Source organism: Nerophis ophidion, linkage group LG09, assembly GCF_033978795.1.
Source record: "Nerophis ophidion isolate RoL-2023_Sa linkage group LG09, RoL_Noph_v1.0, whole genome shotgun sequence".
In the NCBI taxonomy this organism is placed as follows: Eukaryota; Metazoa; Chordata; class Actinopteri; order Syngnathiformes; family Syngnathidae; genus Nerophis; species Nerophis ophidion.
The window spans coordinates 51168534-51183533 of NC_084619.1; the positions used below are offsets into that span (position 1 = coordinate 51168534).

The window sequence follows — 15000 nt, forward strand, 5'->3', positions numbered from 1 at the left end:
TCTATTTCTGAACTTTTTGTTGTGGGGCAGACTGGCTCGTACATGCACATGCATCCTCTACTGTTGCAATTTCTAAAACAAAGTAGCGTATAGTTCGGAATTTTTGAGTTCCTCGTCGAAATTTCAAGTGGAACGCCCCTCGAGGAAGGATATTCGACTTGTAAAGTTGGAGCATTCTCACTACCCCTGAGTTTTTTTAAAAGATGGCTGTCCTGGATGTAAACAATTATGTCAGCTTATATAATACCAGTTATTAGCACTTCTGATTAGTTTTTGTCACAGTAAATTAGCAATATAAAATGTATTGTTGTACGTTTTTATATGGTAACGTCACTGTCGTGTAAACTACATTCATTTAGTGTAGCAATAGCGTCCGTGTTTCCTCTTCAACCACCGTGCTTGAAGGTTTTTCAAAAGACTGCATATTTTCCCATAAGTTGTTTATATTCAGACAAGGAAACAGCAAGATTAGCTTTCGCGCATGTGGATATCTTGACCTCAAAACTCTGCTGTGCCGTCATTCCAAGCTCCAACTTCCAACTTCTCGAGGTAAATGGAACGCAATATTATATCTGTCAGTACCGTACTAGACTCCATATGGAAGCTGTAAAAACTACAGCATGGATGACGGGAAGAAGACACAGTCTTTGTGGAGGCAGGTAAATAAGACCACCCACAAAACAGCGGATCCTGAAAAAACAGTCAAAAAGTGGTTTGAAAATTTTCTGTAAACCACAATCTATGCAATGTTTTGACCAAAGAACCACCATTTCATGTTTTATAGAGCATTAGGAAGGGTTTTAAATGTAAAAATATATTATAACCCCTTTAAGAAATGTCAAAGTTTATTTATTCATATAACACAATTGCACAAAACAAAAAGGTAAAATATTAAAAATCCATCCATTTTTTACCGCTTGTTGATAATCAAAATCATGATAAGTACATAACTTTCTATTAATAAAAGACAGTTCAAAATGCATACAAACTGTGCAAAAAACAAAGACAGAAAGCTGGAAGATATTTTTTTTTTATAAATACAATAAGCACAGAACATTCAACATATAAATATTCAATTTAATAAACACAGTTAAAACGTGATAAAAATAAAAGCATACAATATCCTTATGTACTGTATGTTCTGCGCAAATAAGAAGAGTTTTTAAAGAATGACTGGAAGACTCCCCTTTCTTCGCCTCCCCAGTCCATGGGAGTAGACTTACCCTCCCAGAGAGTGACCTAGATCCTGCTAACGTGACGAGAGACCCTCCAGGCGGTTGCATTGAAAAAAAGAGGACAATGTCTGTGAGCATCAGTGGCATTTTTGACAAGCTTTTTCTGCTATTTAGATGTATTTTTTATGAAGAGTTTAGACTCACAATCCACTGCTAGTTTCCTTTATTGCACCCTGGAGGAGACAGGGTGCTTGACAAAAGAACGCCCTGTTCTGTTTTATCCTCATTTAGGGTGATATCTCGATCCTTCATTTATGTTCTACATTATACATGAACGCCATTCACCATCTGCTCTGCGATATTTGCTGTTATCTCACGTCAATGTCCCTGTCTTGTGTCCCCTGGCCTCAGGCTCCTCCCGCCGACTCAAACTGGGTCTCCCAGTGGGCGAGCTTAGCCGCCACTCACACCAGGACCGACCCAGAAGGCTCTGGGGCTGAGACAGCTGCCTTTGTGGACAAAGAAAGAGGTATCCAGTCACCTGACCACATATGTTACAAAGTGCCAAAGTAGTTGGTGTCACAATTAAATTTTTCCAACAAATCTTTGGACAGGAGCTGATGCCTTGGTGTCCAGCACAAGCCAATCCTCCTCAAGTCTGACCGAGCGCAAGCGTCGGACCCTCCCGCCTCTCCCCGTGGATGACCCACGCACTAAGACCAGTGCCGTCAAAGCAGCACCGCTGAGGTCTGAGATTGGAGAAAAGCAGGACACGGAACCCCAGGAGAAACAGCACAAGGGAGACGGGGAATCCCCACCCCCACCAATGGAGAACGGTGACACGACCAGCAAACACAAATCGAGCGCCAACGCCTCTCCCTGCAAGACTCATCAGCGGAACTCCAGCAGCGCTGAGCGCAGGAAGAGGTCAGAGAAAAGGAAGGAAGAAGGGGAAGGAGAGGGAGGAGAGAAGTCCGGGAAACCTCTCGTGCGCCAAGGCAGCTTCACCGTCGAGAAGCCCAGCGGCAATGTCGCTCCGGAGCTCATCCCGCGCATTAACAGGGGCAGCGCAGGGACGCGCGAACGCAGCGACTCTGTGGGCAGCATGGACACAGCCACGCTTCTGAAGGACACAGAAGCCGTCATGGCGTTCCTGGAAGCCAAGCTAAGAGACGAAAACAAGCTAGACCAGAAAGCGTCCAAAACCAGCAGCGTCAGCAGTCAGGTCTCAGGATACGGCTACCCGCCTCGGGCCGACTCCATCTCCCCGGAGTCTGACGTGGACACGGCCAGCACGGCCAGCCACATGGCCGGGGAGACCGAAGGGAAGGCGGGCGGAATGCAGAAACGGCGGTCCTTGAGTAGCATGCATCGGGAGAAAAGCAACATGAGCACGGCGTCCAAATCCAGCGTGTCTGCCAGCGCACGTGACCGCTTGGAGCGGAAGACGAAAAGCAGAACCACGGAGGCAACAAGTCGGACTGAAACGCGCCGCTCGGTTCAGCCGTCGTCTTCCAGAGCACGCCAGCCTTCCGTGGATCTCACAGATGACGACCAGACTTCCTCTTTCCCCATTTCGGACATCCTCTCATCAGACCAGGAGACATACTCTGGATCAGCGTATAGATATGATAGCAGAGCTGCAAAGACCGCCACAAGCTCCAAATCTAGCCGTAATCTTCAGGCCACTACGACGACCTCACAGAGCAAACAGGCCGCGCTCCCCAAGCCGCGGCCCACCAGAGCCTACCTTCTCCGCAGAGCTCGCCTGGGGGACACCTCTGATACAGACCTGGCCGATGCGGACCGAGTGTCTATAGCATCCGAGGTGTCCACCACCAGCTCCACTTCCAGACCGCCGTCTGGCCGGGGGGGATTGTCTCGCCTGGACATGCTGGCTCAGCCGCGTCGGAACCGCCTGGGCTCCATCTCGGCTCGCAGCGACTCCGAGTGCACGGTGTCTCGGAGCTCCGCCGCCTCGCCACGCCCCTCGTCCGAGACGGCTCTGCGTTTGGGTTTACGCTCGTCCACATCCACAGAGAACAAGCTGACGCCCAGGATGAGGGCCAACAGTGTGTCCAAACTCAACGAAGCCAGAACTAAAACCACTACGACTGGATACTGCTCTCCTACAGGTGAGTAAATGCTACATTCTCGTCTCTTTGATGTTGTACATTTTCATTTTGTTGTGACAATGTTCACGCTGGTTCTCATCGTCCAGAGAGCTCTCAACCAGAGCCTGGCGGGGCTGAAACAGATGAAGAACTTCTTGGTACCGTACCGGCAATCCAGAACCTCCGTAGGGGTGTGTGTGCAATGTGCATGCATGTCAGACCTGGGTCATATCAGCAGGGCAGAAATTTGAATTTGAACTGAATCGATTTCATTCAGTTCTTGGGGTGACGATTCCATTCAGAATTGATTCCCGATTCAACACGATTTTCGTGATATATTATTTGGTATATTTTTATAAATCTTTTTCAAAACAGGTTACGGATTACAAAACCTCCTCTGACGCACAATTTATACGAGCAATGTTGGCCTATAAAACGTCTTTTAAGTAAAGTGTTTTAACATTTTATTTACAAAAATCACAGAATGCTAATCTAATAAAAGAAAATAGAGAAACTCCCACCCAGTCACATATTTACAATACTTGGGATAGAAATTTGCAGAGCAATTGAAAAGATATACAAATACAATAAAATATTAAAAAACAGGAAACTCAAAAGTTAATAACAATATCAATGTCGGTTGTTTAATATTTTTAATCCAAAAATTGATTCCTCAAAAAAATATTTGCAAAAACTCTAAAGTCTATTCTCAAAAACGATTAATCGAATTAGAATCAAAATGGATAAAAATTATGATTTGAATGTGAAACTGATTTTTTTGAGGACGTCTAATTTATAGCCTCAGTGACCACCACATTAGGGCCACCTGCACAATCAAATTACATTTAAAATTCCAGGGTTTATGCAGTATTTTACAAATCCAAGCTCTTACTAATCCAATAATTTACAAATATTTTTGTAAATTAAAGGGGACCTATGATTGTGTTCTTTTTTAGCTAATAAATGTTGTTACAATGTTGGCGAATCGTGTTTAACAATGCCAAAGCATCAAATCATTAAGGTTCTTGGATTTTGGCGTGAGCTTGCACGCAGTTTTGGATGCCTCTATTTGCGTGTTTTAGCAGGCTACATTGTGACATCACAGCCACCCCGCTGAGACGGTCTAAATTTTGGGCATTAAAAGGGCCATATTATGCAAAACCAGCTTTTCATACCTGGTTTTGTTTATTTGAGATCCCAATTAGTCCCACAAATTGGAAACCATGAAGGTTTGGCCATTTTACCAAAATCTTGCCTTATTCCAAACTTGTTCCAATGAACTGTTTGTAATTTGAGACTTCAGATGACTTGTTTTACCTTAGCGAATTTCTCCATATGTGGTAGAGTTTTACTCGAAGAGCTTTCTGCGAGTCTGCCATTTTTATTCATCCATCCATCCATATTCTACCGCTAATTCCTGTTGGGGTCGCATATCTCAGCTACATTCGGGCGGAAGGCGGGGTGCACCCTGGACAAGTCGCTGCCTCATCGCAGCATTTTTATTCAGTTGTATTCCAAAGTTGTAGTCAAAAAGTTCCTTATTTTTCCGTATCCTCTTGCTGTGGTGCAGACTGGCTTGTACATACATCCTAAAATCCTTCTCCATTGTAGTGTATAGTAGCGTATTCTAACTTATATCTGTCCGTACACTCGGTATGGATGCACTAAAAACTGCAACATGGATGACGCAGAGAAGACACAGTAGAAGGGGAGGAGGACCGCTCTCAAAACAATATATATTTTTTTTAAACATTTGTTTATTAACATTTTTAATACACAGTTAACAGAAATACAATCCAATACAAATCAAATGTTCTTTTGTCCCCAACCCCCAAAATAAATCAGTCAAATAAGTACAGGCAATTATTCATATAAAGCCACAGACAATTGCACGTCCAAATGGCCCCGAAATGGTGCATCAAAACACAAAAGCAAACAAAAGGCTTATCAGTCATCCACAATTAAACCATGTCTCAATCGGGGCCAAACAGTAGATCCTCCTTTACATATTTTAAGAAAGCTCCTCATAGTTCTTGAAATTACAGAACAACCATTTAATGTCAGCCTAATTTTTATTCATTTTAAGGAAATGAATAATATATAAGTACAGGCGCTGCAGCCTTCCAGTTAAGCACAATAAGTCCTCAAGCTAACAAAAACGGCACATTCTAACGAGACAGTCATAAAACGGCTTTAAGATGGTTCGTAAAACTTAATCTATGCAAAATAATGACCAAAGCATTGCCATTACATGTTTTGTAGACCACAAGGAAGTATTTCGAATTAAGAAAAAAGGAGCTCTCCCACGCTGGTTCTGGCTGTGAGGAAACACAAAAATGTAGGATAGAGTAATATTTTCATTTAATCATAACATGAACAAGCGGTAGAAAATGGATGGATGGATGACTGGATGTCCATAATGACACTGACATGCAACATACAGCGACATAAATGCTGCTAAAATCAGATTTTTTTTTATGCAGAGTCACAATCGATCAGCAAGTCTGCAGGTGTACCTAATGGTGTGACCGGGTGAATTTATATAATGTTTATAAAGTTTATTTACAACCGTGTATGGGGAAAAAAAGCGTTGACAACTTCGATATATGTATTTAAACTGTGTACATTTTTAAAAGATGATACTTTGAGAGGGTGGGGAATTTGCAATCGTTGGAACGCTTCCAGAATTTAACTTCTGGCAGACGGACTCAAAAAGTGGGTTATGAATATAAAAAGTGAATGAGGAGCAACATTTACACAATGTTTACACCAAAGCCTAATATCTAGACAGCATATAAGTGTTTTAAAATTAAACTCAGATCATCATAGGTACCCTTTTAAGAATTAAACATTTTGGACCTTATTTGATTGTGTGTTGAGTGCCTAATAAAGCGTCTACATGAAGATTTAAAATTGTGACCCAACTCTGGCATCATGTTGTGGTGATTTCCCCCTAAAATCCGTTGAGTAGAAATGTGACAATAACCTACTTAATGCAGTGTTTCTTAACCATAGGGCCTGGGCGCATTGTTGAGTCGTGAGCACCTCCTAGAGGGCTGCCAAAAATATATGTTTCTCAGCTGTGGTCCATATGAGCTGCATAGGTAATGATTTGTAATGGACTTTTCCGCCACTTGTGGCAGTAATGACAATATCAAACAAAGACGAAAAGTCAGGAGATTTTAAGCAATGGAGAGGTTTCTTAAGTGCAAAAATTGTGACTAAAACGGAGAAGCTGTATTTTTATTTGTGATTTAGTTTATTTATCGTACCACAACATAATCGTACGTAAATGTATTTTTCATCAGTTATTCGAGTCCGTTCTTATGCAGAATATTCGGTTAATACTTAATTTTCTAGTCAGCCTGACTTAAGTGTAAGGTTTATGTATTAGAGAAATGATACATGTTTTTATATCTTTTGACAATTTTTTACACTGTAAGTAAGTTTGATATAATTATTGAATACGAGTAAAATCAAAACTAAGAATACTAACTAGGACTGGGCGATATGGCCTTTTATTAATATCTTGATATTTTTAAGCCATGTCACGATACACCATATATATTAGCCTTGAGTTAACACTTGATGCATATTATCACAGCAGTATGATGATTCTATGTGTCTACATTAAAACATTCTTGTTCATACTGCATTACTATATGCTAATTTTAAACTTTCATGCAGAGAGGGAAACCAAAATTAAGTTAATTTACCCAAACTGTATTTATTAAACAGTTATTAAGAAGTGACACAAATATTCATGTCATTTCAAAACAGAAATTGCAATATTGTCAGGGACATTTTAAAACAAGCTATTAGTGCACTTTTGTGCATGATGTCACTAAGATGACATATCAAAACCACACTAAATTAAAGTGCACTTTTTGTACAGAACGCCACTACAATAGTTTAAAACAAATAAATTGCACTTGTGTGCATGATGTCACGCAAGATATTTCAATAAGTGTCAAATAATAATCAGCTGCATAATAGGAAATGAAATAGTGTATCTGCTTCGCTATGTGGTAGTTTACTGTGGACGTTATCTCCTTCTGTTGTTGACTATTTTTTTTATATGGTGTTGATGTGGACATGGTTGCTTCGGCATTTTTATGGGTGTGGCACTGAACGGAAATGTTGACATGCAGAGTTTCAAACACTCTTCATTCTCTAGCGGGTGACTTCAAATGATGCTACATATTAGCAGTTATGCTACTTTTTGTAACAGCGCTTTTGCCGCATACTTTTAAAACATGTTCCCGCTTGAAGCCAAACCACCGCCAGACGATGGACCTCGTGCTGTTTTTCTTAGGAATTAATTATTCATTCATTTGTTACCAGATTGCACCTTCTTTCGCTCGTATTACCACTCGCACCACTCTGCTAGCATCACAGCTAATGTTACCCATGCTGCTACCTCTCTGCTCAGCTACGGCGTATGACGCAACAGTATGTGACATATGTAAGAAGGTGCACTTGTTTTATGTCTCTGTGAGAAGGAGAGACAAGAAAAAGTGAAAAAAGCCAGTACTATAATGCCCGCAGCTAAAAGCAACTGCGTGAGAACGTATACTCGAATATCACGATATAGTCATTTTCTATATTGCACAGAGACAAACCCGTGATATATTCGATATTTCGCCCAGCCCTACTACTAACTCATTGTTAATATTTGAGTAGGACCCCTTCTGTCGTGGAAGTGTTGGGCCTAAGGTCAGAAGGTTAAGAACCCCTGATCTACTGCAACCACATAATTTCCTCATTATGGGATACATAAAGTCTATCTTATCCTATCCTAATATACCTGCACGCTGAACCTCAACATTGGAATTTAAATAACACATGACTCCTCCTGGGGTGTTTTGCATTCAAGACGCCTTTCGCAGGCAGTGGCGATGTTGGTGACGGGAGTGTTGTGTTTTTGGTGTTTCTGCTGCTGCTAGATGCTATTTGCTCTGTTAATTTGAAGTTTTAACGCTTTGCCTACCAAGCAATCCATTTCAAAACGTCATTTAATTTTTGTTAACATTTTTACAATTTTAAGGAGTTGCTCGATAACACGGGCTCATTTATTAACTTCATTAATAACACATGCTGCCATGCAATAAAACAACTCACACGTCTTCTGCCTTCACAGTGTCCAGCAGCAACAGGTGGAGACGCGTGCCGCCAGAGTACGCCTCCACCTCGGAGGAAGAGTTCAGCTCCAGCCGCATCTCTTCCAAGCAGGGAGGACGCCCCCACACGCGGCCGCATCACCCAGTCCCAGCCCGCGGGTCAAAACCCACCAGCAGCACTGCAAGCCAGGGAACTGGCGCGCTGCCGGGCGTGGGCGGCGTGGTGCTCAAACACCGCATGAAAGAACAGGACGAGTACATCCGTGACTGGACAGCACACAGCGAGGAGATAGCCAGGTATTGATCTCTTCTTCACAAAAGATGGCTGGCTGCATGTGTTCTATGATGTTCTAAAGAACCCTGTCTGGGGGTTAACAGGTTATTCCCATGTGTGCGTAGGATCAGCCAGGACCTGGCCAAGGACCTGGCCACCTTGGCCCGCGAGATCCACGACGTGGCCGGCAAGATCGACTCGGTCAGCTCGTCGGACACGGCGCCCAGCACCACCGTCAGCACTGCCGCCACTACGCCGGGCTCGGCCATCGACACGCGCGAAGAGGTAGGCCCAGGCCGCCCCACCCAGCCGGACTTACAGGCGAGCATGAGAAAGGTGCCCCATTTTTCTTACTCTAAATTTTATTGGTGTGCTATGCTCCATTCATTACATTTCATCTTATCACATTTCATATTGTACAGTATCTCACAAACATGAGCGCAACCCTCATATTTCAACAAGCAAATGTATTTATAATTGCTTGTCAAGTGAACAACAATATGGAAAGTGAACTTGGATATAGAGTGGAACCTCAATTTCCGAACCACTCTATTTGCGAACTTTTCAGTTCAGTAACTTTTCGAGTGCGAGGTATGTCTGTGTACGGCTGTTTTATTCATTCATTTTGTGTCCCACTGGTAGTCATCTTCCGCTTGCTCGTATTGCTTAGATTTTACTGACGTCACCTCTGGTTCACTTGTCCCGCCCATTGAATACGCGTAGTAGTCAAACTTGCTCTGTTTTCAATGACTACTAGGCGCGTTTAGCTTATTTAAAAAAAAAAAAGTCCTATGCTTGTGTTGGTTTCGGCTGTACGAATCATTCAAGTCCATCCATTCATTTTCTACCGCTTGTCCCTTTCGGGGTCGCGGGGGGGGGCTGGAGCCTATCTCAGCTGCTTTCGGGCGGTAGTTCACCCTGAACAAGTCGCCAGCTCATCATTCAAGTCGGCAAAATAAATAAATGTTTCTTCAGGGTTCCTCGAGAGGTAATCAAGAAGGGTGAAAGAGTAGGATATGCACAAGTTTGCAGTGATCACTTCAATAAAGGTTTGTTTGATTTACTTTTATTAACGTTTATTTCCCATTTAAGTTATATAGTGATATTATTTGTATTTCTTAAACAAATGTGTTTGAAAAACACCAACTCAACAAAATGTGAGCCAAAATCTAAAAGAGTTAAGCTACTAAAGTCAACAAATCATAAATTAAGCTTTCAGCACATACACAATGTTGACATCTATAGTTATATTTTGATAAAGACGGGAAAAACACGCGACTCCTAAACGGCGTGTGCAACAGCAACAAACATGTCAGTATACACAAATTTAAATCATGAAATGCAACCTCACTTGAACAGAAACGATACATTGAATGGCCGCCGGGGCGCTAAATAATTTAAAACCTCTTCTTACTCCTGCGCTTACCAAAGGCATGCGGTAAAAGTAAGCATGCGCTAATTATTTTAAAACGTCTTCTCACTCCGGCACTTACCAAAGGTATGCAGAAAAAATTTGAGTGTGATGTAAGTTTGGACCTTAAATCCTACTGAATAGCTCTTAATCTTCTTCCCTTTATGCGATTTTAAATTACCGGTATTGAAATCAGCCTCCTCCATTTTGAAAATGATGACAGCAGAAGTTTCACTCGTGACGTCACGAGTTTGACCGGGCGGTAATACTAAGCATGCGCTAATTATTTTGGGAAGCGAGTTTGACCCGGCAGTAATTCAAGGCAGGCGCATACTATATGTTAGGGGTAGTGAACCTATGGCTCTCGAGCCAGATGTGGCTCTTTTGATGACTGAATCTGGCTCTCAGATAAATATTAGCTGACATTGCTTAACATGATAAGTAATGAATAATTCCGCTGGTAATCACAGTGTTTAAAATAACGTTCAAAATTTAAAACATTCTCATACATTTTAATCCATCCACCTGTTTTCTACCGTACCTGTTCAAAAAGTCGCATTATTGGTAAGAAGCATTTTATTTATCATCGGTGAGCTTCCGAATAAAAATGTTGTTAAAAAGAATGGGGACTTATTATGTGAAGATCTGTCACTTCATTTATGTTTGTGCTTCTTTTTTTTGTATTTACTTCCCATCAGTGCTCTTATTTTGTTTCCATTTCCTGCTTGTCCTGCTGAGCGCTGTGTTTTCTTCCCCTCACCTGCAGTTGATTGGCAGCCAGTCCTCACCGGCTGCCAATCAGCATGTTTATATTTATTCTTGTCCTGCACGCTCCTCAGGGTTCGAAGATTGACTATTGTTTAGAACTGTACATGCAAGACAGCTTCATTCTCCTCTGTTGATGACATTAAAAAGCATCTTACCTGCCCTTTGCTCTCCTGGTTCCTGCATCTTGGGGTCGCTACTACTGCTGCCATGCGAGTTTGTGACATATTATATTCTATAAATGTTGGTCTTACTTAAAAATGCAGACATTTAGTTGTATTCAGAGTTACACAAATATTATATGGCTCTCACGGAAATACATTTTAAAATATTTGGCTTAAATGGCTCTCTCAGCCAAAAAGGTTCCCGACCCCTGCCGTATGCCCTGCAGTAATTCAAGGAAATACGGTATATATCCGGCAGAGTCTTGATACCAATTTCTTTGACCCAGCCACACACGAAGAAGTTGTAGACCTCCATGCTTTTCCAAAGTTCCCTCTGTTTTGTCCTGTAGAATGGTGCCTGGAGCACAATAGTTGGTTATGTCTGGGAACACGACCGACGTATAATCCTTATGTATCACGAGACAAATCTTTTTTTGACAAAGTATAGGGATCGATTTTGTTGCATAGTTTGATAATTTTTTTCATATCTGCTTTTTGCAGGAAGATTCAAAGCCTTTTTTGTACTCAGTTTGTGCGCTGCTTGCTGTTCAAGAGCTATCTTAGCTTGTTTGACCACCACTATTTTTTACTTCCGGGAAGAAGTCATGTGACCAAATACAAGCAGTTGAAGATATTGTGTTTAAAAGCCGGCTTTGTACCACAGCAAGTTTTTAATTGTGATTAGATTTGACTTTCCTGGAAAAATATGCCAAAGCTGACTCATTTAAGACTATACCTGTCGTTCAGTTGAGCTTCTTCCAAGAACACACACACGGCCCCCTCCCCCTTACCTCTTCCACCTCCCCATTTGTCTGCGTCTTTCTCTTATCTTGTGAGCTGCTGCTTCGCCGACATTAATGTACTCTAAGTGGATTTTACTTTTTAAATGTTTATTATTGTACCATTATGGTTGTTACAGTTAAGGATGCTTGTGATTTTTGATTGTGTGTGAGGGCACCAAAAGGACTTCTTTGTGTGTGCACGCAAGTTGGGAGAGCAGCACATACAGTACAGTTCAGCTTGCCATTGTTGTTGTTTTAGCTTGTTATTAAACTGATAGTTGATTCATCACCCCCTTGTTATGTTTTTGATATTCAGTACTGCACAGCAGTTTACATTGTGTTCAAAGTATACACACCTTTACTAAAATATGGACTTTTGTCGAGGCTAGAACTGCTTATTTATATTTACATTGTTTCTTATTATTATTAAGTTTTCCATTTACGAACCCTGTTCAAGAACCAATTAAGGTCGTAAATTGAGGTACCACTGTACTTTAGAGTAGTCAGTGTACAGCAGTGTATTTATTATGCACTGAAAATGAATCATCACACATTATTTTGTGTCTAAATAGCTAAAAAATGGCAAGATAATTGTCTCTAGCGTGCACAAGTGCTGCTGACACGGGGATGCTGCAGTTCATTGGGGGTAAACTTGAAATCCAACATGTACTAGGGGGTAAATTTGAAATCCAACACGTACTGTGCCTTTGTGAAGCAGAGCATGAGCCCCTGCCTCAAGAAATTGTTTTCAACATGACGAGGAGTTCAAGCAGTGGTGTGCCATCAGGAACAGCAAGGCTTTCTCTTTTGGTCTAACATAATTAATAAAAGTACATTTTATTTTTAATTTACTTTCTGTAAATGTATAAAAATAGTCATCATATTTTCTTATTGTCATATAAGGCTCCAGTGTGGCTTGTTTTTACTTCAGCGCTTATTTCCAATCAAAATTCAGCTAGCTTGTTGCCAGCACCGTATGAATTCTGCTGGAGGCCTTCTGAATCAACATTAGCGGCGGCTGTGCAGTGTATACGAATGGAGGACATTCAATTGATAGTCAGTTGCGATAACTAATCAGATCACGAGTTGTTGACATTAGTCTATCTAGGTAGCATGACTCTGATTGGATACTCACTTGTCACTCCCAGGTGAGTATTTAATCACAAGTTGTGATTTGCGAAAGCAGGAAGTGGCACCGGAGCCAAACTCTGCTAGCAAAAAAATCACAGGGGCTCACTTTTTAACCCACAAAGAAGGAGAGCAAACAATATATTAGGTGGTAGATAAATATTTTCAAGGCCATTTCAAGAAGGATATTTAAAGAGAAACTAGATCTTGTGAGACGACGTCGGCCAACCCTGGAATCTAGCTAAGCTGTTTGACGCCCACTTCCACTTGAATCATCCAAATACGAGCTACAAATTGTGAGTTCAAATATTGTATTTCTTTATTTTTTCACGTTTTATAGTTGTTGTTTTTTTTACAATTATTTGAATTTGGACTGTACAACGTAAAATGTGTTTTAATTGCTAATGTGTTTTTGTTGATTTTTAAATGTGCCGAAAAATAATGAATTTTGTGCACTGTTGAGGTGATTCAATGGGCAGTAGTGTGCAAGTGTGTTTCTCCAGCTTTGGTCACGTGGTGACATCAATTATGGTATTTTGAGAGGTATTTATTGAAGTCGGACTAAGTAGCACATCACTGAAGGAAGGCCGAGGTATGAAACGCACGGCCCGCCACTGATTTGAAGCACACTGCCAAAATGGCAAGTGCCTTGCTGAGGAAGCTGAAAGTGATGGAGTGGACAAGTACTTCTCATTTTCTGAACCCAAGTTAGCACCTACGTAGCATACTCTAAAACAGGGGTGTCAAACTCAAATACAGAGTGGGCCAAAATTTCAAACCCTACAAAGCCGCGGGCCGAGGTTGAACAAATTAACTTTTAATAGGGACCCAAACAAGTTTTGCATTGAATATTGAACAAACAAGGCTTATATAACTTTATAGTGACATGCAAAATTGAGTTTCAAATAATAATAATAATTAAGAATCAAATAAAATTTAAACAAAAATTGAATGCCTCTTTTCGGCGATGGGGTTGAGGTGGACGGGTTTTAGAGATAGCGGGGGGTGTATATTGTAGCGTCCCGGAAGAGTTAGTGCTCCAAGGCGTTCTGGGTATTTTTTCTGTTGTGTTTATGTTGTGTTACAGTGCGGATGTTCTCCCGAAATGTGTCATTCTTGTTTGGTGCAGGTTCACAGTGTGGCGCATATTTGTAACAGTGTTAGTTGTTTATACGGCCACCCTCAGTGTGACCTGTATGGCTGTTGACCAAGTATGCTTGCATTCACTTGTGTGTGTGTATAAGCCGCATATATTATGTGACTGGGCCGGCACGCTGTTTGTATGGAGGAAAAGCGGACGTGGAGACAGGTTATAGAGAACGCCAAAGGCAGTGCCTTTAAAGCCCACCCCAAATATTGTTGTCCAGGATGAAATTCGGGAGGGGCACTGAACTTCGGGAGTCTCTCGGGAAAATTGGGAGGGTTGGCAACTAAGAGTATTAGCGGTGAATGCGGTGTTACAGCGGCGGGCCAGCTCTAATGTTAATTTGATATTGCCTCAAGGGCCAAGTGAAATTACACGGCCGGAGTTTGACACCCATGCTCTAAAAGATGCAAAAGAGCATAATTAGGACCTGTTAACTGTTCGGTGTACTCACTTGTTTTGTCAAATATTTACACAAAGGCTATGTGTTGACTCTTTTTCGGTGGATAGTAAATATATACTGTTTAACAAGCTCTACACTGACTTCTCTAAATTATATCCAAGTTTACCACATATTGTCCATTGACAAGATATGTTAAAATGTAAGGGCTATTTCACATTTCTTAAGATAGCGAACATTAAAATCACTTTAATGTGCTGGTTCTTTTGCTTTCATTCATACTGTAGAAATCATCCCTTAAGTTAATGTCTTTCCTAACATCTTCCTAATGTTCTCAGTTGGTGGACCGGGTGTTTGACGAGAGCCTTAAATTCAGAAAAGCTCCTCCCATCATCTCCACCACGAACATGCCGGAGATCAACGGCAAGCCGACCGAGCTGCGCCCCCGCCCCCCAGATGGCCATGATTCCCGAGCTCTGAGGAGACGCACCTGGAACCGAGAGGATGTGAGAGGCCACGCCCA

General features: G+C 41.6%; 1 protein-coding gene across 3 annotated transcripts in view; it reads left to right on the top strand.

The window, feature by feature from the left end:
• LOC133559435 (centrosomal protein of 170 kDa-like) overlaps nt 1-15000 on the top strand; it is a 101319-nt gene that overhangs the window by 76477 nt on the left and 9842 nt on the right. Inside the window, exons 13-18 of one of the 3 annotated variants that reach the window (XM_061911187.1) lie at nt 1587-1704; nt 1790-3310; nt 3397-3480; nt 8430-8706; nt 8788-9019; nt 14816-14983. In XM_061911187.1, coding sequence (XP_061767171.1) covers nt 1587-1704; nt 1790-3310; nt 3397-3480; nt 8430-8706; nt 8788-9019; nt 14816-14983 — 2400 coding nt within the window. The remainder of the gene's footprint in view (nt 1-1586; nt 1705-1789; nt 3311-3396; nt 3481-8429; nt 8707-8787; nt 9020-14815; nt 14984-15000) is intronic. The other 2 variants (XM_061911189.1, XM_061911188.1) reach the window with 2 other exon arrangements.